This window comes from Delphinapterus leucas, chromosome 3 (assembly GCF_059928025.1).
Source record: "Delphinapterus leucas isolate spDelLeu-1000000601 "Yukka" chromosome 3, BTC_Dleu_Yukka2, whole genome shotgun sequence".
Taxonomy (NCBI): domain Eukaryota; kingdom Metazoa; phylum Chordata; class Mammalia; order Artiodactyla; family Monodontidae; genus Delphinapterus; species Delphinapterus leucas.
Window position 1 is genome coordinate 111,770,383 of NC_143131.1, and position 24,272 is coordinate 111,794,654.

At 36.8% G+C, this 24,272-nt stretch overlaps 1 protein-coding gene across 5 annotated transcripts in view; it reads right to left on the minus strand.

Moving 5' to 3' along the window:
- Positions 1–13,632: 13,632 nt before the first annotated feature.
- ZCCHC10 (zinc finger CCHC-type containing 10) overlaps positions 13,633–24,272 on the minus strand; it is a 48,457-nt gene continuing 37,817 nt past the window's right edge. For 3 of the 5 annotated variants that reach the window (XM_089909318.1, XM_089909317.1, XM_089909319.1), the window contains 2 exons: positions 21,442–21,483; positions 13,633–18,175 (listed from right to left, as the gene is read on the minus strand). In XM_089909318.1, the coding sequence (XP_089765444.1) occupies positions 17,893–18,175; positions 21,442–21,483 (325 nt within the window). In that variant the 3' untranslated portion in view covers positions 13,633–17,892. Of the gene's footprint in view, positions 18,176–18,896; positions 20,783–21,213; positions 21,234–21,441; positions 21,484–24,272 lie in introns of those variants that run through there. The other 2 variants (XM_089909320.1, XM_022588792.2) reach the window with 2 other exon arrangements.

Genomic DNA, 24,272 nt, shown 5'->3' on the forward strand with positions numbered 1-24,272 from the left:
CATGAAGGTGTTTTTTTCACTCTCTACTAATTTTGAAGCAAGCATTTTAAAGATTTTTTAAAATAAAATTCAAGGGTTTTGAGGAACTTTATGATAAACTATAAAGAGTGTGCATATGAAAATGTTTTTATTAGCCCTAAAAGCTGGTAATTCATCAGCAGCAACAGTAGTATAATATTTTTCTTTTTAAAATTCTGAAGTGACCACATATTCTTTTAAGCTAAACTCTTTATATAGATTTTTATCTATCTATATAAATTAGGAAATGATTTCATGCAAAACTCAAAATGAACTGTGACAAAATATAGTGAAAAATAATTGGCAGTCCCATCCCTGCCCTTCAACTACTCCAGTTCCGGAGGCAATCACTTAACATTTTCTAATGTAGCCTTCCCAAGATATGTTGTAAATATATATTAAAATACACTTATATGTACCTCTTTTTATGCAAAAGATAATGTACTATATACACTGTTAAGTTCCTTCCTTTTTCACTTAAAATATCCTGGATATCTTTCCATATCACTGTGTGAAGAACTGTCTCATTCTTCCTAGGGGCAGTATAATATTCCATTGTATGCAAATATCTATTTTAACCAATCTCCTACAGGTGGACATTTAGGTTGTTGCCCAGCCATTACTAAATTACAAACTAAGCCGCAACTAATAGTCTCATAAAATGATATACCAATAACTCATTAGACTGCAATCTTTAAATCAAAAGGTATTTTCAGTTTGGATAGAGATTGCCAAATTGTCCTCCATAGATATAGTGCCAATTTCACGTGTTTTCTTTTGTATTCTGCCTTGGAAGATTTACAAGCCTGTATAGGAAGGGAGGGAAGATGGAGACTGACAACAAGAAAGATTATCATTTTACACAATTAAAGAAGTATTAAAACATTGAAGATATGTCGTAAACTTTACAAGAATATTCCTTTACTTATTCTGGTGTAAATGTTACTTGGCTAACCAAAAGATAATATGCTTTTTGTTCCATAAATTATCACGATAATTTTTCAATATAAATGAGACCTTACTTAAAAACCAAAAGAGGGGACTTCCCTGGTGGCACAGTGGTTAAAAATCCGCCTGCCAGTGCAGGGGACACGGGTTCGATCCCTGGTCTGGGAAAATCCCACATGCGGAGCAAATAAGCCTGTGCGCTACAACTCCTGAGCCTGCACTCTAGAGCCCATGAGCCACAGCTACTAAAGCCCATGTGCCTAGAGCCTGTGCTCCACAACTAGAGAAGCCACCGCATTAAGAAGCCCACGCACCGCAACTACTGAGCGCCTGTGCGCAACAACGAAGACCCAATGCAGCCAAAAAAAAACAAAAAACAAAAGGGGGCCTGGGTTGGAAAAAATCGACTTTCCTTTGGAATTATTCGGCAAATAGGAATTTCTTTCCCTTTTAGCAGTGAGAGAAAAAATTCGTAATTATATATTTCTCAACTCGTAACATTTTAATACTCTGTCATTTTATTTAATCAGATGCATCCATTTTAACAAAGTGAATTTTCTGTCTCTAACTTCATGTTCTAGAACAATGTAAGTCAACTGCACAGTTTGGTGTAATCAGAAAATACAAACCATAGAATTTTAAGAGAAAATAATCTCAAAGAAAAGTATGACTTTTATTAACAGGCAATATTTGAACAAAGTATTCAGTATATATTGTTACAGCAGCAATTCTCAGTAGAGTTCTGGGGTGTTTTTAAGTCAGATTTTTGTGAAGGTATAATTTACATACAGAGAATATATATATAACTGAGTCACTTTGCTGTACACCAGAAACTAAGACAACATTGTAAGTCCACTATAGTTCAATAAAAAATTAAAAAGTAATAAAATTTACATACAGTAAAATTTATCCTTTTCAATGTATGGTTCTATGAGTTCTGACAAATGCATACAGCTATGTGACCACCACCCCAATCAAGATATAGAACATTTCCTTTACCCCCAAACATTCACTCTTGCTCCTCTGTAATGAATGCCTCACCTCAACCCCAGTTCCTGGCAACCACTGATGTGCTTTCTGTCCCTATACTTTTACCTTTTCCAGGATATCGCATGAATAGAATCATACAGTATGTAGCCTTTTAAGTCTGCCTTTGTTCACTTAGCATAATGCCTTTGAGATCCATCTATCGTTGTCGCGTGTCTCAGTAATTTATCCCTTCTTATTGCTGAGTAGTATTCTATTACTATAACATAGCCTGTTTAGGCATTCATCCACTGAAGGACATTTGGGTTGCTTCCAGTTTTTAATGATTATGAATGAAACATATAAACAGCCACGTACAAGGTTTCACTCAGTCTTTAAAATGATTTTCTGAAAGTCACTTCTAGACATAGGAATTACTAAGTCATAAATATATCTACATAAATATTATTCTATGTTATTTTAGAAACTCAGATAATTTATTCATTATGTATCAAATGTTTATTAAACATCTACTATATAGCAGGTACTGTTCTAGCCATATAGATAAAACGATGATCAAATGCTGGCACCCAAAAAAATAGCACCAAAATGGTGGGTTGATAAGGCAAAGTTGAGTTTATTACTTACTGATAAAAGAGAGCGGTGCCTTGATGTTTTCAGTAGCATTTCCAAGGGGAAATTGGAACACTTATAAGGTTTTGGGGTCTGGTCTAAGGGGGTTTTTCAGTTTAGGGGGCTTGATTAGGATTGGATAAGAATCATGGTATAATAGGATTAGAACACACAGCAAAGTAAAGGTTTTAAAGAGTCTTGAGAGTGTGTTAGTTTTTATTGCTGCTTTAACAAATTACCACAAACTTAGAGGCCTAAAATAACACAAATTTATCATCTTACAATTTTATAAATCAGAAGTCTGACACAGGTCTCCCTGTGTTAAGATCAGAGTGTTGGCAAGACTGCTCCTTTCCAGAGGCTCTTTTCCAGAGGCTCTTTTCCATCTTCTAGAGGCTGCCCACATTCCTCGGCTTGTGACCCCCTTCATCCATCTTCACAGTCAGCAAGGGCTGGTTGACTCCTTAAATCACATCCTCTGACCTTCTGTTCTGCCTCCCTCTTCTGCTTTTGAGAGCCCTTGTGATTACTGCGGACCAACTCAAATAATTTAGGATAATCTCTCTATATTAAGGTCAGCTGAATTAGTAACCTTAATTCCATCTGCCACCTTAATTCCACTTTGCACGTAACATAGCATATTCAAAGGTTCCAGGGATTAGTACGTAAACACCTTTGAGGGGCCACTATTCTGCCCACCACACAGTGTAAACTGTCATTTAAAGTCATCTGTTGAATGGGGAAGGTATGGGTTGGGAGTTTGAGGTTAGCAGATGCAAACTGTTTTCTATAGAATGGATAAACAACAAGGTCCTACCATATAGCACAGGGAGCTATATTCAATGTCGCACAATAAACCATAATGGAAAAGAATATGAAAAAGAATATGTATATGTATATATATATAACTGAATCACTTTGCTGTGCAGGAGAAACTACACAACAATGTAAATCAACTACACCTCAATAAAAATAAATAGGAAATTCCCTGGCAGTCCAGTGGTTAGGACTGTGGTCTCCCACTGCGGGAGGCCCGGGGTACGATCCCTGGTTAGTTGGGGAACTAAGATCCTGCAAGCCGTGTGGTGCAGCCAAATAAATAAGTAAAATTAAGTCATCTATTGAAAAGTTGACTAGGTTTTTGTTCATTTAAATGAGACTTTGAGAAGTTTCTGAAATGAAAAGTTGCAATTTTTCTGTTCCTGGTCAAATGTTCCTGGAATAGTAGTAATGTTGAAGATGACAATGAAATAATAAGATTATGTTAATGTTGACAGTAATCCATGTGGATACAGACAGTTTCAATTCTCAGTGTCTGACTTTGCAGCCATTTTTCAGCCTGAGTTGGAGAACATTAACATCTAGAGCCATGATCAGTCCAAATCTTCACTGTTACATGAGGTGTCATGATTACGAATCAAATTTCTGGGGGATGGTTGTTTCAAATTGCAAAAGTACCAGGTTTTCCCATTCGTAATCCTTCTGGGGAACACTGGAGAACACATATCTCAGTTACCACACCTGAGGGGCAAGGAAGCTGGAGTATTTTTTTAATTGTTACTTATTTATTTATTCATTTATTTGTCTGCGCTGGGTCTTAGCTGCAGCACGCGGGATCTTCCTTGCCATGTGCGGGATCTTCCTTGCCATGTGTGGGATCTTCCTTGCCGTGTGCAGCATCTTCGTTGAGGCACGCAGGATCTTTTAGTTGCTGCATGCGGGCTCTTAGTTGCGGTATGCGGGGTCTAGTTCCCTGACCAGGGATTGAACCCGGGCCCCCTGCACTGGGACCCCGGAGTCTTAACCACTGTGCCACCAGGGAAGTCCCTGGGGTATTTATATAACTACTCCTGTTGATCACTGTTGAGGGCTTTCCAGCAACTTCGGCCTGTTACATGTAAGTAGAGCAAACTACAGCAGCCAGAGACGTTTTTCAGGCAAATAAAATCAGGAACATCTGCATAATTCAAAGTTACACTGATATTCCTGAAATGGTAGAGGTGAGGGACATGGGCGGGCAACATCCATGTCTGCTTCAATGATAATTACTGTACATACTATGTGCCGGGCACAAAGCTAAACATTTTCAGATGCATTATTTAATTTTTTTAACCTTTTCCTCTCTATCTTTTCCGCTACCAGCATGTCACTGAAACTACTCACCAAGATCACCATCAGTTCCCACACTGTCAAATCCAAAAGTTGAATCTTTGTCTTTACCTTACTAGTGTTTAACACAGTTAACCATTTTTTCTTGTTTGAGACACTTCCTTCTCCTGGTTTTTGAGAGGCCACACTCTCCAAGTTTCCCTCCTGGCTGCTGCTTTTCAGTCTCATTTGCAGGAGATCCTTTCCCTTTCCCTGACTTCTGAATAGAGGTGTCTCAAGACTTGATCTTTAGCTCTTTTCTCTCTCTTTCTTTCTGGGATCATTCACTTAGCATAATGCCTTTGAGATCCATCTATCGTTGTTGCATGTCTCAGTAATTTATCCCTTCTTATTGCTGAGTAGTATTCTTTTTCTGTAAAGGCCAGATAGTAAATATTTTAGGCTTTACAGGCCAAGTGGCAAAAATCAAGGATTTCGTGTAGGTACATAATAGGTTAAAATTTTTTCTGTCAATTTTTCATGAAATTCAAAATGTAGTAATTAAGCTTTGTAATTCAAGTCTACTAATGAGAATAATAATTTTTCTTTTTTGGCAGGGAGCGGGGATAACATTTCACTTACTTGGGATTCAAAGTTAATATTTCCTATCATCAAATGTGATTTCAGATATTCTTCTGTTAATGTTTACCTGTTGTAAAGTTTTATGTATTTAATTTTGAAAACATCTTTTCACACAGATAGGTACTGCCAAATACTGATATCAATACACTGGCATGTGATATTAGTTAAGAATATTCATTGCTGGGAATTCCCTGGTGCTCCAGTGGTTAGGACTCCATGCTTTCACTGCCACAAAGTCCAGAAACCTCCATGGGCACTGTAGTTCAAGCTTAGAAAAAATATATGCTGCAAATCTGTATGGTAATAGACATTTTACTTATAACTTTGAACAGCACAGGAAGTATACAAAACAACTTGATATTGTGATTCAAAAAAAGTTGTTGCTGAAATGACTTGTCTGCAGTAAAATTTCACATATAAACAGTTTGCCTTGTAACTTAGGTTGAACTTGTTAATAAGCATTATTGAGTCTTCAGTAAAAGTTTTCCAAGCCATTTAGTGTTCAACAGTCGTTGAGGGCACTTATTCACAAAAACTTCCATCTGACAACATTATTCCCAATAGCCAAAAGGTGGAAGCAACCCAAGTGTCCATTGATGGATGAATGGATAAGCAAAATGTGGTATATTCATTAACAAAATATTATTCAACCTTAAAAAGGAAGAGAAATTTGCACATGCTACAACATGAATGAACCTTGAGGATATTATGCTAAGTGAAATAAGCCAGTCACAAAAAGACAAACACTGTATGATTCCACTTATAAGAGATACCAAGAGTAGTTAAATTCATAGAGACAGATAGGAGAATACAGTTGTCAGGGGCTGGGGTGGAGGAAATGCGGAATTATTGTTTAATGGGTATAGAGTTTCAGTTTTGCAAGATGAAACAAGTTTTGGAGGTGGATAGTGGTGATGGTTGCACAATAATGGGCATGTACTTAATACCACTGAACTGTACATTAAAAATTGGTTAAGATGTTAAATTTTATGTTATATGTATTCTACCACAATTTAAAAAAATTTCTATCTCAGTCCAGAGCTCAAATAATCACAATAATACTTTACCATTACTAAGCCATCAAACTGCTGTGTGGTACAGCAAGTCAGAATATTCAGGTTTATTTCTAAAAAAATTCTTTGAACAGGTGGTGGTTAAGTCCAGAAGAGCAAATGAAATTCACTGTTGATAATGTTGGTCTGATGACACATGATAAATTCAAATATTTGCAACAGGTTTTAAACACCTTACATTTTCAAAAGCTTTGTAAATCTGTCCAACTAAGCTTTTTCTCCTCCACACATATTGGTACCACCATCAATTATAACACATCTTATTCAGCTCAACGGCAGGTTATACTGAATTAGGGTTTCCTTAACTTCTTTGAAAATATTCTCATGTGTAGTTGTCCCACACAGACTTCTCTTAGTGGTAATTCTTCAAACTCAACATTGATTCCTTGAATAAGCAACTGACTGTTATCAGTAACTTCTGTGTACTCATCAAGAGTCAAGTACATATATATGAATGGAATAGGATTGAAAGTCTAGACATAAGTCCTCATATTTATGGTCAGTTGACTTTCAACAAGGATTCTAAGACAATTCAATTGGCAAACAATAGTCTTTTCAACAACTCGTGCTGGGACAACTGGATACCCATATACAAAAGAATGACATTGGACTCCTACTTCACAACATACAAAAATCAGCTCAAAATGAATCCAAGCCCTAATTGTAAAAGCTAAAACTATAAAACTCTTAAAAGAAAACATAGGCATAAATCATCAGTGGTTTATTAGATTAGATATGACACCAAAAGTACAAGCAACAAAAGAAAAACAAAAACTGGACTTCAACAAAATTAAAAAGTTTTGTGCTTCAAAGGACAACATCAACAAAGTGAAAAGACAAAAGACAAATACCCGGTTTTTGAAAAATGCACAGAGGTTTTGTTTTGTTTTGTTTTGTTTTGGCTTTCCTCAAAAGGTTAAGCATAAAGTTGCCATATAACCCAGAGTTTTAAGAATACACCCAAGAGAATTTTTAAAAGTCCTCAAAAAACTTGCACATGAATGTCCATGGAAATATTATTCATAATAGCCAAAAGATGGAAAACAACATCAATGTACAACTAATGAATGGATAAACAATGTGGCATGTCCATACAATAGAATATTATTTGGCAATAAAAAGAAATGAAATACTGATATATGCTACACTATAGACGAACCTTGAAAACTTTATGCTGACTGAAAGAAGTCAGCACAAAGGACAATACACAGTATGCTTCCATTTATATGAAATGTTCATAATAGGCAAATCTACAGAGACCGAAACAGATTAGTGGTTACCTACGGCTGCGTGCCTGGGGGCGAAATGGGTAACGACTGCTAATGGGTACAAGGTCTGTTTTGAGGGTGATAAAAATGTTCAAAAATTGATTCTGGTGTTGGTTGTACAACTCTGAATTGTATACTTTCAATGGGTGAATTGTATGGCATGTTCATTATATCTCAAGAAGCTATTACAAAAAAATTAAAGAGTCAAGGAAAACCAGTCGATATGACTTAGCTTGTGTCTTAATTGACTATTGATGTCGCTCTCAGTGGCTTCAGCTCTGAGTAACTGTTCTCACAGAAAGGCTAATAATCTTAAGTTTATTTTCTGTGGATATATTTCTTTGGCTGCTACAATCAAACATGATGTAATGAACCTGCCATCAGTAAATGACTTTCCTTGCTTGCATAATGAGTCACTCAGAAACTTTGGTTAAAGCCTCTTTTTCATTTTTTAAATTGTTTGAAGAAATTCAGTTGGAATGAGATATTCCATTTAAAATTTCCAATGTCTTTTATGATCAGAAGTCCCATTCATTTCTGCAATATTCTATTGGTTGCACAAGTCAGCCCTATCCAGTGTGAGAGGGGACTGTACAAGGACATGAATACCAGGACTCAAAAGCCATTGGGAGCCATTTTAGAGGCTGCCTACCACAATGCCTTGTTAAGAAAAGGGAATCAACAAAAAATATTGCTGTAAAAATGATCCTAATTCAAACATTAAGAAAAGTAGTTAGTACAAATTCACACATTGCTCATAGTCTCTATACATATCTGCAACCCTAAAATAAAATCCAAGTATACTATTAAGGCAAATGAGAATATTAATGATTTTGTTATTATTAATTTATTCATTCTTTCAACAATTATTGGTAGAGTGCCTAAGCACTCCCGGTCTTAGGGGCAGTAATGAACAAATAGTCCTTGTTCTCATGGGGCTTCCATTTTAGTGGAGAAGAAAGACACACACACACACACACACACACACACACACCTCTAAATTTCTGGGTATAAATGTAAAGAAGAAAAAGCAGAGCAAAGGGATAGAATGAGTTCAGGGGTTATTTCAGCTAGGTTGTCTAGGAAAAACTTCTCAAAGGAGATGAGCGGAAGCTTGAATGTGGTCTTTGAATAAATGTTTACTTTAAAATATATGAGCATTAGGTTTTTAAAATTATTGCATAACAAATTGCTCAAAACTTAGTGGCTTAACGCAACAATAACCAATTATTATCTCTCACAATTTCTGTGGGTCAGGAATTCAGGTGTGGCTTTGCTAGACAGTTCTGGCTTGGGTCTCTTAAGAGGCTGTAGTCATATGAAGACTTAACTCCGGATGGAGGACCTCCTTCCCAGGTGGCTCCTGGATGTGGCTGGCAGGTTGTTGCTTGGAGGACTCAGTTCCTCTCCATACGGGTCTTTCTACAAGGTTGCTTGAGTATCCTCATACCACAGAGGCTGGTTCATCCTAGAGTGAATGTTTCAAGAGACAAGGCAGAAACTGCAATGGCTTTTATGACCTAGCCTCTGAAGTCACACACTGTCACTTTTGTACTGTTCTACTGGTCACAGAGGTTAGCCCTTATTCTTTTTTTTTTTTTTGGTTAGCCTTTATTCAGTGTGGGAAGGGACTATACAAGGCCATAAACAACAGGAAATAGGATCTTTGGGAACCATCTAGAAGGGTAGTTATACCAATCCAAACCATAGTTTTCCTTCATATGATTTCAAGCAATTTACACAGGAAAAAAAACTCACTAACGAACAGTAAAGTCTACATTTTTTTATATTGGTTCAATTTCATTTCCAGTCCTTATCCACATGCATAACCTGTGCACATTAATACTCATAGAAGACTCCACCCAACAATAGCAGAATATACATTCTTTTCATAGTGCACTCAGAACATTTACTAAAGTGTATTTACTAATGTAGTCCATATTCCAGATTGTAAAACAAGTCTCAATAAAGGTAAAAGGATTCAAGTCATACAAGATATTTCCAGGTATTATATCTGACCACAGTGGAATTAAACTAGAAATCAATAACAGAAACATCTCTGGAAAATCCCCTAATATATGGAAACTGAATAATACACTCTATATAACCCATGGGTCAAAGAAGAATTCCAAAGGAAAAATTAGACAATATTTTCTATTTCATGTATAAATTTAAATGTTTATAAAAGTACAAAATCACATTTTTGAAAATGTGAGTTTTCTTTGTGGGAAAATTTTTAACTAAAAATTCAATTCCTTTATAAATATACAAGTATTTAGTTCATCTGTTTATTCTTGAGTGAAACTTGTTAGTTCGGGTTTCAAGGAATTTTTCCATTTTACCTAATTTATTTTATTATTTATTTATTTATTTATTTAGGGGTATGTGGGCCTCTCACTGTTGTGGCCTCTCCCGTTGCGGAGCACAGGCTCAACGGCCATGGCTCACATGCTCCATGGCATGTGGGATCTTCCCGGACCAGGGCACGAACCCGTGTCCCCTGCATCGGCAGGCGGACTCTCAACCACTGCGCCACCAGGGAAGCCCTTACCTAATTTATTAAATGAGTAAAGTTGTCTTACTATTCCCTTAGTGTCTTTTTAATATATGTGGAATCTGTAGTGATAGCATCTCTCTATTTCTGATATTGGTAATTTGCCTCTTCTCTCTTTTTGTTCTGAGTTGTCTGGCTAGAGATTTATTGATTTTATTAATCTTCTCTTAGAACTACCTTTTATGTTATTTTATTTTATCTCATTTTATTTATTTATTGGCCACACCGAGGGGCTTGTGAGATCTTATTTCCCTGACTAGGGATCGAACCCAGGCCTCGGCAGTGAGAGCGAGGAGTCCTAACCACTGGACCGCCAGGGAATTCCCATAGAACTACCTTTTAGATTCATTGACTTTCTCTATGGTTTGTTTTCTATTTCATTGATCTCTGCTCTTGATCTTTATTATTTCCTTTCTTCTGCTTGTTTCGGGATTTATTCGCTCTTCTTTTTCTAGTTTCTTAAGGTGCAAGCTGAAGTCGTTGTTTTGAGAACTTTCTTTTTCTCTAATATTTAGTGCTATTAACTTCCCCTAAGTATGCATCAGAAGCATCCCACAAATGTTCTGCTTTCATTTTTGGTTAGTTAAAAGTATTTTGGGGACAAAAAAAGTATTTGGGGGACTTCCCTGGTGGTCCAATGGTTAAGACTCTGTGCTTTCAATGCTGAGGTCCCAGGTTCGATCCCTGGTCGGGGAACTAGTATCCCACAAGCTGGGCGGAGTGACCTGTATATATATATATATATATATATATATATTTGTAATATTCCTTTTGAGTTCATGAGTTCATTTTTTTAAATTAATTTATTATTTATTTTTGGTTGCGTTGGGTCTTCGTCGCTGCACACGGGCTTTCTCTAGTTGCGGTGAATGGGGGCTGCTCTTCATTGCGGTGCATGGGCTTAATTGCGGTGCACGGGCTTCTTTTTGTGGTAAACAGGCTTCTCTTGTGGCAGAGCACGGGCTCTAGGCACTTGGGCTTCAGTAGTTGCGGCACCAGGGCTCAGTAGTCCTGGCTTGTGGGCTCTAGAGTGCAGGCTTAGTAGCTGTGGCGCACGGGCTTAGCTGCTAGGCAGCATGTGGGACCTTCCCGGATCAGGGATCGAACCCATGTCCCCTGCACTGGCAGGCGGATTCTTAACCACTGTGCCACCAGGGAAGTACGAATGAGTTCATTTTTGATCCGTGAGTTATATAGAAGTGTTGTTATTCAGTTTCCATATATTGGGGAATTATCTAGAGATGTTTCTGATATTGATTTCTAGTTTAATTCCACTGTGGTCAGGTATACCTTGTCTGTACTGTAAACAAAGAAAAACAAAAGAGCATTTTTGCTCACCACCCAATTCTATAGGGATTAACCTGCTGCAGACACTCACAGACAGTGCAGTCCGTGCTTCAGACAGAGAAAATGACGATATCAGGATGCTCTGCACTTTTGACAAGGAGGCCCCTTAGATGTATATCTCAGGAAGAATTTTAATGAACTCAGATTCTTGCATCTTCCCACACATAGGAAAGCACTAAAATCATATAGACATCATGAGATCTATTCTTTGTGATCAAAAGTAATCTTTTACCAAGATGTATACTTGAGTGCCAAAAATATCACATATAAACTGGCTTCTCTCCCACCTCTTCAGAGCAGTTTACTCAGAGCTACTGAGTAGCTGTCCGCTAGGCTATAGTCCTCAGTAAGACCTTGAATAAAACTCATAACTCTGACTCACTTTGCTGTACAGCAGAAACTAACACAACATTGTAAATCAACTATACCCCAATAAAAGTTAATTTAAAAAATTTCTTTCAGGGACCTCCCTGGTGGTCCAGGGGTTAAGAGTCTGCCTTCCAACGCAGAGAACGCAGGTTCAATCTCTGGTGAGGGAACTAGGATCCCACATGCCGTGGTGCAAGTAAGCTCAAGAGCTCTAGAGAGCAGCAACTGGAGAGCCGTCATGCCGCAACGAAAGATCCCGCATGCCACAGCAAAGATGCCGTGTGCTGCAACTAAGACCCGAAGCAGCCAAATAAATAAATATTCAAAAAAATTCTTTAAGTTGACTTGAATCCTTTTAGCTTTATTGAGACTTGTTTTACAATCTGGAATATGGGCTACCTTGGTAAATATACCTTAGTAAATATTCCAGATGCACTTTCAAAAGAATGTGTATTCTGCTATTGTTGGATGGAGTGTTCTATAAATGCTAATTATGTCAAATTGGTTGGTTGAATTGTTCAAGTCTTCTATACCCTTAGTGATTTTCTGTCTACTTGTTCTGCCAGTTACTGAGTATCGGTATTGAAATCTTTGACTATACTTGTGGATTTGTCTATTTCTCATTTTATTATTTCCATCAGTTTTACTTCACATATTTTAAAAATCTGTTATTATGTATAAATGTTTAGGATCATTATGTCCTCCTGATGAATTGACCACATTGTCATACACAGTGACTTTCTTTGGCCCTGGTAATATTCTTTCTTCTGAAATCTACTGGTCTGATATTAATATAGTCTCTCTAGTTTTCCTTTTATTAGTGTTAGTATACCTATGTGTGTGTTTATATTTAAGGTGCATTTCTGGTTGGCAGCGTGTCTTGCTCTTTTATCCAATCTGATAATCCCTAACTTTTAATTGGAGTGCTTAGATCATTTATATATAATGCAATTACAGACATGATTAGGTTTAAATCTGTCATGTTGATATTTATTGTCTATTTGTCCCATTTGAGTTTGTTTTCTTTTCCTCTTTTACTTTCTTTTTTTTTTGAATTCCATTTATTTCCTTTGTTGGGTTATTAGCTATAGTGCTTCCTTTTGTTATTTAATTGGTTTATAGGGTTCATAGTATATTTAATCATTCCCTGCTAGGACTTTCCCCGAGAGAAATGAAAGCATATATCCACACAAAGACTTATACATGAATGTTCATAGCAGCTTTATTTGTAATAGCCAAAAACTGGAAACAGTCTAAATGTCCATCAATACATGAATGGATAAACGAATCTGGTATATCCATACAGTGGAATACTACTATCAATAAAAAGGAATGAACAGTTGATAGCCATAAGAACAAGAATGATTCCCAAAATAATTATGCTGAAAGAAGGCAGACCAAAAATGTACATACTATATAATTCTATTTATATAAATTCAAAAATGCAAACTATTCCATAGTTAAATAAACTATATTTGTGGTTGTCTGGGGATTGGTGGGGGATAGGGTAAGCAAAGAGGAATGGGTGGGAAGGATTCCAAAAGGGCACATGGACGCTTTGTGGGGCAAGGTTTAATTATCTCGCTTGTGGTGATGATTTCATGAGTGTATACATATGTCAAAATCTATCAAATTATACACTTTAAATATGTGCAGATTATTGTAGGTCAAGTGCATCTCATAAAGTTTTAAAAAGAAAATTGAAGGGAATTTCCTGGCGGTCCAGTGGTTAGGCCTCGGCACTTTCACTGCCGTGGTCGAGGTTCAATCCCTCTTTTGGGGATCTGCAAGCCACAGAAGAAAGAAAAAAAGAGAGAGGGAAGGAAGGAAGGAAGGAAAGGAAGGAAGGAAGGAAGGAAGGAAGGAAGGAAGGAAGGAAGGAAGGAAGGGGGAAAGGAAGAAGGAAAGAAAGAAAATAAAATTGGAAAGTAAGGAAATAAAAAGTGTAATTTATAATCTTACCACCCAAATATGATAACTATTAGCAACCTGGTCACTATCAAACTCTATAGACACATTTTCAGATACCCAAGTGGTATCTGAAAATTTTCACAAACTGTAATATTCCATTGTTAAAAATAGTTTGACATTTCTCCCATTGCTAGCGTCAGTTTATATTTGCCAAGGTAGTAGTTGCTATTATTGTTATAATTATACTGAAATGAATACTTTTATTATACAGTCATCCAGACAACAGATCTTGAAACCTTCCTAGGTATACCTCTCTTACCACCAAAATCAACTGATCACTAAATTCTGTCATTTCTACCTTCTCAATCTCTCTCATATGTCACCTCCTTTCCACTCTCATCTTTAATGTGTTAAGTTAGTATAATTGTGTTAGGCTTGCATCAGTTACAAACAACACAAAAATCATACAACAGAGACTCTACCGTAAGGGGATGTGTTCCCTCTGGCCTCGCAGAGAGTGATGGGGATGAGTAGCCGTATCAAGGCTCTGAGGACCAACGTCCCCAGGAGTGACCCTCATTATTCTTCTGAAAAAGTGAAATAATCTCTCTCATTCTTTTATCATAATGTTAAAGATATTAAACCAATAAATCTAGTAAAATGTGAAAAAATCAATTTTTCTTGGACATTTAAATGTTGATTACAAGCTGATCAATTAATTAAATAACTATATTTTATATATCTGAGTATTAATCACACACATATATATATTTGCATGGGCTCAACAACTCTTTCTCAGCCAAATACACCTCCCTTGAAAGGCTTTACCAAACTCTCCCTGCAATTTTTTACTCTAAGCTCTCTAGTGACTTAAGCTTGCACCACTTAAGACATGTCTATAAGTGTCTAATAGCCTATGAATCTTCAGAGGACAAAGACAGGTACTTAATACTAGCTGTTAAATTTTATGTGAATGAGTGTTTTCTCCTTTGTCCACATACTCACTGATTCCCCTCAAGGCAGCTAACTAGTCAGGGATGATTTTCTTTGTGCAAGTATCTAGTTGTATTGGCTTATATGTTTAGTGATCCTATGGATTTGCCTAGTACAGAACCAATCTTTTCAGAGTACCCTCAGGACTTCTTAAGGAAGGGAATTGTTTTATCAAGTGTATACCACAATGTCCATGTAAAAATGTTACCCAATAGTTCCATGGTTTTTCATTCTTGATTTTTTCCAGAATTTTGGGGAGAGTAAGATCCAGTGCTGGGGATTTATCAACGAAGTTTAATAGCATTTATTATCTATAACCCAAGTGGCTTGTAGCATATGGCAACTTGTACTGTCTTATTTAATTTTAAACTAACATAGTATTCATTAATCATAGCAGGTTGAACCCAGGTGTATACTACTGTTAACTCACAGTATGTCACATTCAAGTAATAAAAAATAATAATAATAAAAATAAACCCACTGAAACAGCACAAACAGGAGAGGAGTACACAGGGGCACAGTTTCTTACATAAACTTAGCACCACTCTTTCTGTCTTCGAGCACTCCCTGCACCTTGGCTGATGAGTGTATGGTACCATCAAGTTTGGAGCCTTTGCAAAGTTCTGTGGCATAAATTGGTTTGCTTACCGCTGAATTTCCGTCACTGTAGACCAACAATTTGGCCTTGTTTTGTTGTTTAAGTTGGCATTCAGGATTCTACCAACTTTCCAGCTTCCAAAAGAGTTCCAATTTCTCATGTTTCATCTCCTCTACTTTTCTCTTTGCCTTATGGGTTTATGCTCTTTGTTTCTTTTCCACCATTTTAGTTAGGTATGTTATAAACATGGGTTCAATTTGCTATGTTTCAATGAAAGTCTTCTTTCCATTGCTCTCAATGATTTTGTGTGTGTCTCCCCAACGGATAGTGAACTCCAAGGAAATCACTGTTGAAGTGTTATTTATACATCGTGGTACAGTACCTTCCAAATAGGAGTTATACTGTTTGTGTTTATTACTGATTACCTTGAATAGCATGTACAAGTGTCTTTGGGGGTACACAAAAGACTTTTCAAGGACATTGGCAATTTCCAGGTCCTCAACTTCCATCTGTAACCTCTCCTAAAATTCATCTGAGAATGTCTGCAACCCAGGTATTGTACTGGCTTTCCTTTCTCTCTTCCTCTCTCACACTGTCTTTCTCCCTCTTTCACACACACACACCACCACCACCACCACCACCACCACACGTACATCTTTTTATTTATTTATTTATGGCTGCCTTGGGTTTTCGCTGCTGCGCACAGGCTTTTCCCACTTGCGGAGAGTGGGGGCTACTCTTCGTTGCGGTGCGCGGGCTTCTCATTGAAGTGGCTTCTCTTGTTGCGGAGCACGGGCTCTAGATGCGTGGGCTTCAGTAGTTGTGGCAAGTGGGCTCAGTAGTTGTGGCTCGCGGGCTCTAGAGTGCGGGCTCAGAAGTTGTGGTGCACGGGCTTAGTTGCTCCATGGCATGTGGGAATCTTCCCAGACCAGGGATTAAACCAATGTCCCCTGCACTGGCATGCGGATTCTTAACCACTGCACCACCAGGAAAGTCCCCACACCTAAATCTTTTTATGGCACAATTTTCCCAGGATGTATAAACCCACAGGACAGTATATAAAAATACAATTTGAAATATTACTTTGGGCCAATTTCTTTCAATTAAGGCACCATAACCCAAGGTCTGAATATGGATATATATTTGGCCTATGTCTCAATTTAGATATACTGTAGAGTGGGGGATGGGAGGAAGTAATGACAAATTTTTTTTTTTTGACTGCACGGTGCAGAATGTGGGGTTTTAGTTCCCCGACCAGGGATCGAAACCTCGTCCTCCGTCCTCTGCATTGGAACCACAGAGTCCTAACCACTGGACCACCAGGGAAGTCTCTAATGGCAATTTTTAATTAAAGACTTTGTCTCTTCCACCTGTTGTCAAAGACCTTTGCTGCTGAGGAAGAGTCCTGTGAAAGTAAAAAAAGCTAAGCTGAGAAATGTTGAATTAACTAATTTCTTCCTGCTAATGGCAGGTCTCCATGTCTTAACTACCTACCTTAGAACACTATTATACAAAATGTATAAGAAACCTACAAAGACAGCACCCAGATCATGGATTCTAAACACCATTCTCCAATTAAAAACCAGGGCAGGCCCCTTGGAGAAGTGGTTGCTTCCAAAGATGGGGCAAGGAATCCACAAGATGAACCCGGAACATCTTGTGGTCCCACAAAGTAAGGAAGTCCTAACAAAAAGATGAGGATTTGTTGAAAGAATGAAGGAGCCTACATGAAGGAACTCTTCTAATAGCCAAAGGTGTAAGAATTTGAGCAACAAAGCAACACTATTATTGAATTTTAACCCACAGAACAAAATAAACATCCAGGAGTCCACAGTACCATTGATTAAATGAATGGGGGAGAAGAGGCAGCTCTTCCTTAAGAGTATAATTCCAATTAGTGTAGAAGTAAAGAGGGAAATGGAAAATCACCATTTGCAAAACATCACAGTAATAATTGTTCTAGACAAGATCCACTAAAAGTAGTGGCTGACCGTAAGGACAATTTGCAAAGTCTCAAAGTATCTCCTCCAAGATATCTATCAACTAAAAGGGGAAAGACAGTAACTTTGCAATGGAGAAACCTGATGAAACCACCTTCACCAAGTAATCAAGGTCAACATCACCAATAATAAATGACTTATTGACATTGGGAATTCTTCATTTCTGTGATATTCTTCCAAAAAGCATAACATCAGTTCAGTCATGAGAAAACACTAGGCAAACCCAAATTGAGGGACATTAGACAAAATAACTGATCAATACTCTTCAAAAGTGACAAGGGCATGAAAGACAAGGAAAGACTAAGGAACTCAGCCTCAGACTTATAAGTAACTAAATGTACTTTCTGGGTAATATACTGGAACAGAAATAGAACATTACTGGGAAAGCTGATGAAATATGAGTAAGGCTTTTGACTTAATTAACAGTAGTTTATCAAATATTAATTTCTTGGTTCTGATCATTGTACTATGGTTATATAAGATGCTAACAGTAGGGGAAGCTAGGTGAGGTATACACGGAAATTGTAATATTTTTACAAATTTTCTGTAAATCTACAGTCAGTTCAAAATAGCAAGTTAGAAAAGTAAATAGCGGGGCTTCCCTGGTGGCGCAGTGGTTGAGAATCTGCCTGCCGATACAGGGGACACGGGTTCGTGCTCCGATCTGGGAAGATCCCACATGCCGCGGAGCGGCTGGGCCCGTGAGCCATGGCCGCTGAGCCTGCGTGTCCGGATCCGTAACGGGAGAGGCCCCAACAGTGAGAGGCCTGCGTACCGCAAAAAAAAAAAAAAAAAAAAAGTAAATAAAACCATGACTATAAAGTACACCTTCTCTGTATTTTTTTCCATTTCCAGTGCTAACTTGGCCTAATGTCATCTTTTGATCCCAAGACAAATTTCCTATATTATATACTCATACTAACAAATGTTTGTGGAGTGAAACCTATGATCTAATTATGTCTCCTTTTGATATGTTTGTGGTTGTGGTTGAGAAATAATACATTTATTACATTTGCCAGGGATTCAACATCCAGAGTTCTGCTTTTAGGCAGGATGGGGAGAAACTCTTTGGAAGTTACTCTCCACTTTGCCATTGATTCTGCTTTTTTGAGTAAACTGTGTGACTAGAATAAAGTTCCTGTCCTCTGTACTTTCCCAGGTATACCTTTTGACATCTGTAATAGTAAAAATAATTAGAATTTAAATGCTCTTACCATGTAAATGGATAAGAGGTGGCATTAAGTAAAACAGCAAAGAGATAAAAGCAGCTTATTAAGCTCATCAGCACAAACTGAGCTTTATTTAACTGCAAGTGATGTAACCTATGTACACATTTGTTTCCCTTCCAAGTTTAACTGCTAAAATTGCCCTTACAGAGATTACATTGTAAATTGTATTTCGTTAGTAATTTATTAAATTTGCCTGTCAATACATGTATGCCTATCATACACTGTATGCCTGTCATACATTCTGTATGGAGCCTTAAAATGATGTTTTGAGAGTTTATTTACAATCATTGAAAGCAACGGTTCTGTAAAACAGGTAATTACAGCTCTTTAAGCTCACAACATACATATATTTAAACATTTAAATAGAAGTCCATTTTCTTCAAAAGTAATTTTCTACTGCTTTTTCATAAAAATATAAAAAGACAACATCTGTAGTTTTAAAAAACCTATATTTAACCCAAATCAAGATTTTTCTACAAATGATACCTCTTTCCAAAAAGTTTAAAAGACATCACAAAATAATGTGATGTTAAACCAAATAATTTCACCATGGCCTGGTACTTTACTTTTAAGAAATACTGTGCAGTATTTCTTTTTAAATTTTCATGCTAGATTTCAACTGTGTATATGCTATGTCAACACACCAGATTAATCCAAGTCATTCATATTTATGCAGTAGACTGTCATATACGACCAGTTACCATATGAACTGTCATACCACAATTGCAAAATGGTAAAAGGCAATCTTTATGAAAACTTAATATTTTAGTAAAAGGCAACCAACATCACTCTAATTTTCTGTAAAAATTACCTCTCTTCCTCCTACCATTTTTTTCCCCTTTGAATGGTACCTTTTATAGCATATCAACACACAAAGGTATTTATATCACTTTTACTTAAGTTAGCTTTTTTTTTTTTTTTTTCCCCAGTACGCGGGCCTCTCACTGTTGTGGCCTCTCCCATTGCGGAGCACAGGCTCCGGACGCGCAGGCTCAGCGGCCATGGCTCACGGGCCCAGCCGCTCCGCGGCATGTGGGATCTTCCCAGACCGGGGCACAAACCGCGTCCCCTGCATCCGCAGGTGGACTCTCAACCACTGTGCCACCAGGGAAGCCCTAAGTTAGTCATTTTAAATGACTGTTTTCTTTTCTGATACAATGAATTTATCAAAAGGCACCAAGATTAGAGTCCTATGTAGTTTCAGAATTTTGTTCCTTTTTAAGTTCCTCTAGAATAATTTTTGTCATAAAAGGGTAACTTTAAGAACCAGAAGAAAATGAATGATACAACACAGTAACTTAAAACTTGTACCATCCAAAAGGTATAAATTTATTAATAGATTCCTTGAACTCTTCACTTAGGAGAAGAAGTCAAAACAACTTTCTGAACATAAACATAAAAATAGAGCACATTTATTAACAGTAGGAAAACTCTAAGCTTATAGAGTTATTAAATCTTACATAGTAACATACAGCCAAAAGCATTAGAAATTCACTGTCAGATAGATATTCTGATGCATTATCCTGAAAACATGTCTGATACATAGCACTAACATGTAACAAAGTATGGCATTTATTTCACAGGGAGAAAAGATAGGTTTCATCACAAAAAGATTTACTAGATTTCAGCTTTGATTAATTTTAGAGATATATTTTAAAGATAAAAAAAAACAAGATTCACCCCTAAAATAAAAAAGTCTTTATATATATAATCCCTTATTAATACTCTTTATGCTCTTACAATGTAAAACATTTAGAAACTTTTGAACTCTAAAAATTTTGATCAGTTAACCTATTTGGTCTTAACACATTCTAAATTCCCTTCTGAGAATCACATTAATGTTTTTAGTCCATCAGTCCAACATGGATGGAACAATTCTATTTCTTTTTCTTCTTCTTTGGTGGTTCATCCTCAGAGCTACTATTTGTGCTGCTGCTGCTGCTACTGGAAGAGCTGGAATCTGAGTCTGAATCTGAGGACGAGGAAGAGCTTGTGGAGGAGGCTGAAGATGATGAACTGGAGGAGCTTTCATCAGAGTCACTGTCCTCTGAGGAGGATGAGGTAGAGGTCTCTTCACTCTCTGACGAAGAATCACTGGCTGAACTGTCACTGCTATTGCTACTGGAACTAGTTACACTCTTAGACCTATTAGACAATTATATGCATGAGAAGCTGACATTTAATAGAATGTTTAAAAGCAATTTCACTTGAGTATTATGTATATATATATACTGAAGCTTCGCTAGCATGTTATCTCTAGATTTGATGTTTTGAGGATTGCCTAACTGTAATACCCCTACCGTGCTCACCCTGTCCCCCCAACCACAAGGTCTTTTACTACAGCAATTTAACTCTCTTGGATGGAGTCTGAGATAAGTGTACCTACTATACTATGCTCCAGAGTGAATGATGTTAGAATAAAGTTGCGGTTTAACAACTGCATGAGGTTTACTTAAACCTCATGTAGAGTGGCAAATGCTTCATAACCTTAACTACTTTATACCAGATACAGCTGGTCAGTAATTTCTTACCACTCTAATAACATTTCCTAATCTAAGACAAGAGAAATTACTTACTATTTCCAGGTATAAGGACTCTAGAAAGTTGGAGAAAAAGGATAAATGAAGGAAGAAACTCCAGATAGGTAAACAGAGGAACATATCAGAAAACAGGATGATATTTAATCATGAATTGCAAACAAGAGACTTCAGATCCAAATCTTTTAACTATTATTTTAAAATCACACACCCCATCCCTCCAACTAGTATTATATATTATCTATATAATACTAAAGCCACACATACCTTTTTTTCTTGGTCTTTCTTTCTACATTAGTTTCTCCAATGCTGATAAATGTGAAGGGGGGAAAAAGCTCCTGTTAATACAGTGATTATAAACAGCTCAAACGCTTCTGCTATCCCCAAAACTTTTTTCATTGGAGAAACACTTTGTCTTTTATAACATGTACTGAGAGTCCAGTATTTATTGCTATAATCAAGAGGAAAGTTTCCTGTTGCAGGTATATATGGTACATACAGTCAACTTAACCAGCACTTAAGCAAGACAAATGTTATCAACTGTACTTTAGAAGCGAGGTTAAGTTAGTAGTTAAGATGACCAAACGCACCAATTTGATTGTTTTTTAGTTTTTTCCCAACTCATCTATTTTATTTATTCATTCTTGGCTGCACTGGGTCTCCGTTGCTGTGCACAGGCCCTCTCCAGTTGCAGCAAACAGGGGCCACTCTTCTTTGCAATGTGTGGGCCCCTCACCATGGTGGCCTCTCCTGCTGCGGAGCACGGGCTCTAGGTGCGTGGGCCCCAGCAGCCATAGCACACAGGCCCAGTAGTTGTGGCTCACAGGCTCCAGAGCGCAGGCTCAGCAGCTGTGGCGCACAGGCACAGCTGCTCCGCGGCATGTGGGATCCTCCCAGACCAGGGCTCGAACCCGTGCCCCCTGCATTGGCAGGCGGACTTCCAACCACTGTGGCACCAGGGAAGCCCCTCTTTTTTAGTTTTGAACTTAGATTGACATGGCTAAATCGACTATTTAGTGAACAACAGAACAAAGCAAGTAATAGCACAACAGCTGTAATTTATAATTTGGGTTTCTAGAATGGTATTATAAATGGTCATTTCATATAAAAAAAAAGCAACCTTTACTTTAAAAAAACATTTCTTAATTGATTCACTTTGCTGTACACCTGAAACGAACACAACATTGTAAATCAACTATACTCCAATAAAAATAAAAAGTAAAAATAATTAAAAAAAAATTAAAAACTGTTTCTTGTGACTTCCTTGGCAGTCTAGTAGTTAAGACTCTGTGCTCCACTGCAGGGAGCCCGGGTTTGATGCCTGGTCTGGGAACTAAGATCCTGCACGCCGCGAGGAATGGCCAAAAAACAAAAACAAACAAACAATTTCTTTTTCTGCATGTCCCCCAAACGTTCAGTTATTTACTGCTTAAGAACCAGAGACTTAATACTTCAAGACTGTGTTCCCTCACATTATTTATAAAGAACAAAGTCTGGAGATTTCTGAGTGAAATACACAAATGGCGTGCTGCTATATAGCTGCCAAACAACATGCATACTAAATTAGGCTTTCAAATTACAGATTTACTTCTATTACTATATACTGTCCTGTAAATTTAACATTTTTATATTCTGAACTTCTCTATGTTTCCTAGATAACATTATATCCTTATTTCCTGGGTCCCCAAATATAAATATGTATTTATGTAAAGCTGTTTTACATGATGGAATTACTTACTGGAGAATTGTAATTTTTGCAGTAAAATAAGTGGTAGAAGTACATTTGTTAAGTCACACCACAAGAATGCAAGATCACTGAAATTCACACACTTCCATAATTTTATCATTGAACCAAAAAATCAGCAGTCTTTACGTAACAGAGCCAAAACCAAAATTCATGTAGTTCTATGTATTTTTAAGACCAAGATAGTTGTGTAATACAACTAGAAAAACAAAAGTAAATGTTGATATGAAATTATTCATAACTCTTATATTTTATTCTTTAGGACAGAGGTCTTCAAACATTTTTTGCTTACATTCCTAATAAAAGAAGTTTGAAAAATTATGTTTTTCCCCTCAAAGGGTATAAAGTCTGGCATATTATATATTAAATATTGGTATTTTAAAAAGAAAATCGTTACATCATTTTGGTAACTGTAAATACCATAAAATTGGATATGTATCATAATTAATTTTAAAAAAATAAATGAACAAGCTTATCTTTAACAACTGGTACTTTTACACTGTCCCTTTTCCTCTTTGAACTTGAATTTTTATTCTCCTTTCCCCACAGAATGTATCTTAATATATTTTCATGCCTGAAAATTTTAGTGATCACTTACATTTCTCTGCAGTAAAAATATACACATAACTTAATATTGTATCTTTTAATTACTTGTGATCATAAGGTTTTAAAAGTGTTTAAAAATTCTGAGTTGAATTACCATTATCATTACTACTATAAAAATTGATTAAAACAATGTAAAATATATTATAAATTTTAGTAACTATTATACATAAAAAAATTTCACTGGAACTGTACCTCTTAATGAAATGGATTTTTTTTTCTAGCTTATGTATCCATGGATCTTATTGCTTGACTATGACAGGGTTCAGTATCAATTTAATTCCTATATTTAACTTTTACAGATTTAACCCTGAGAAAGCTTGTTAACCTGAACAGGTAGATGGGAACAGAAAGAGTTTTGCTGTAGCAATGTCACTCAGTTCTCTGAATTCCTCCCATGTTATATTCCACAAGTTACGTAACGATGTATCATTAAAATATACTTTTAAATTGACAACTCAATTAGATCCTCCTTCAATATTGCTGGGAAAAAAAATTACAAAAGAACTTGCTCCCAATACTTTAGGCCTTTTACTTTCTTACAAACACCAGTATTTTGAAAAGTCTCTAGGATTTTATACATGAGCACAATATACCAAGGTAAGATTAGAGATAGGCGAGAGGTATGCCTTTCTTTTGTGAAATTAGAGAAGGGTAGGCAAGGTCTCATACAGATTTATCTTTGGAAGAAACATATATGAATATTGATAATCTAGAAACTGATTACCTGTCTTCCTGTATAACCCTTGAA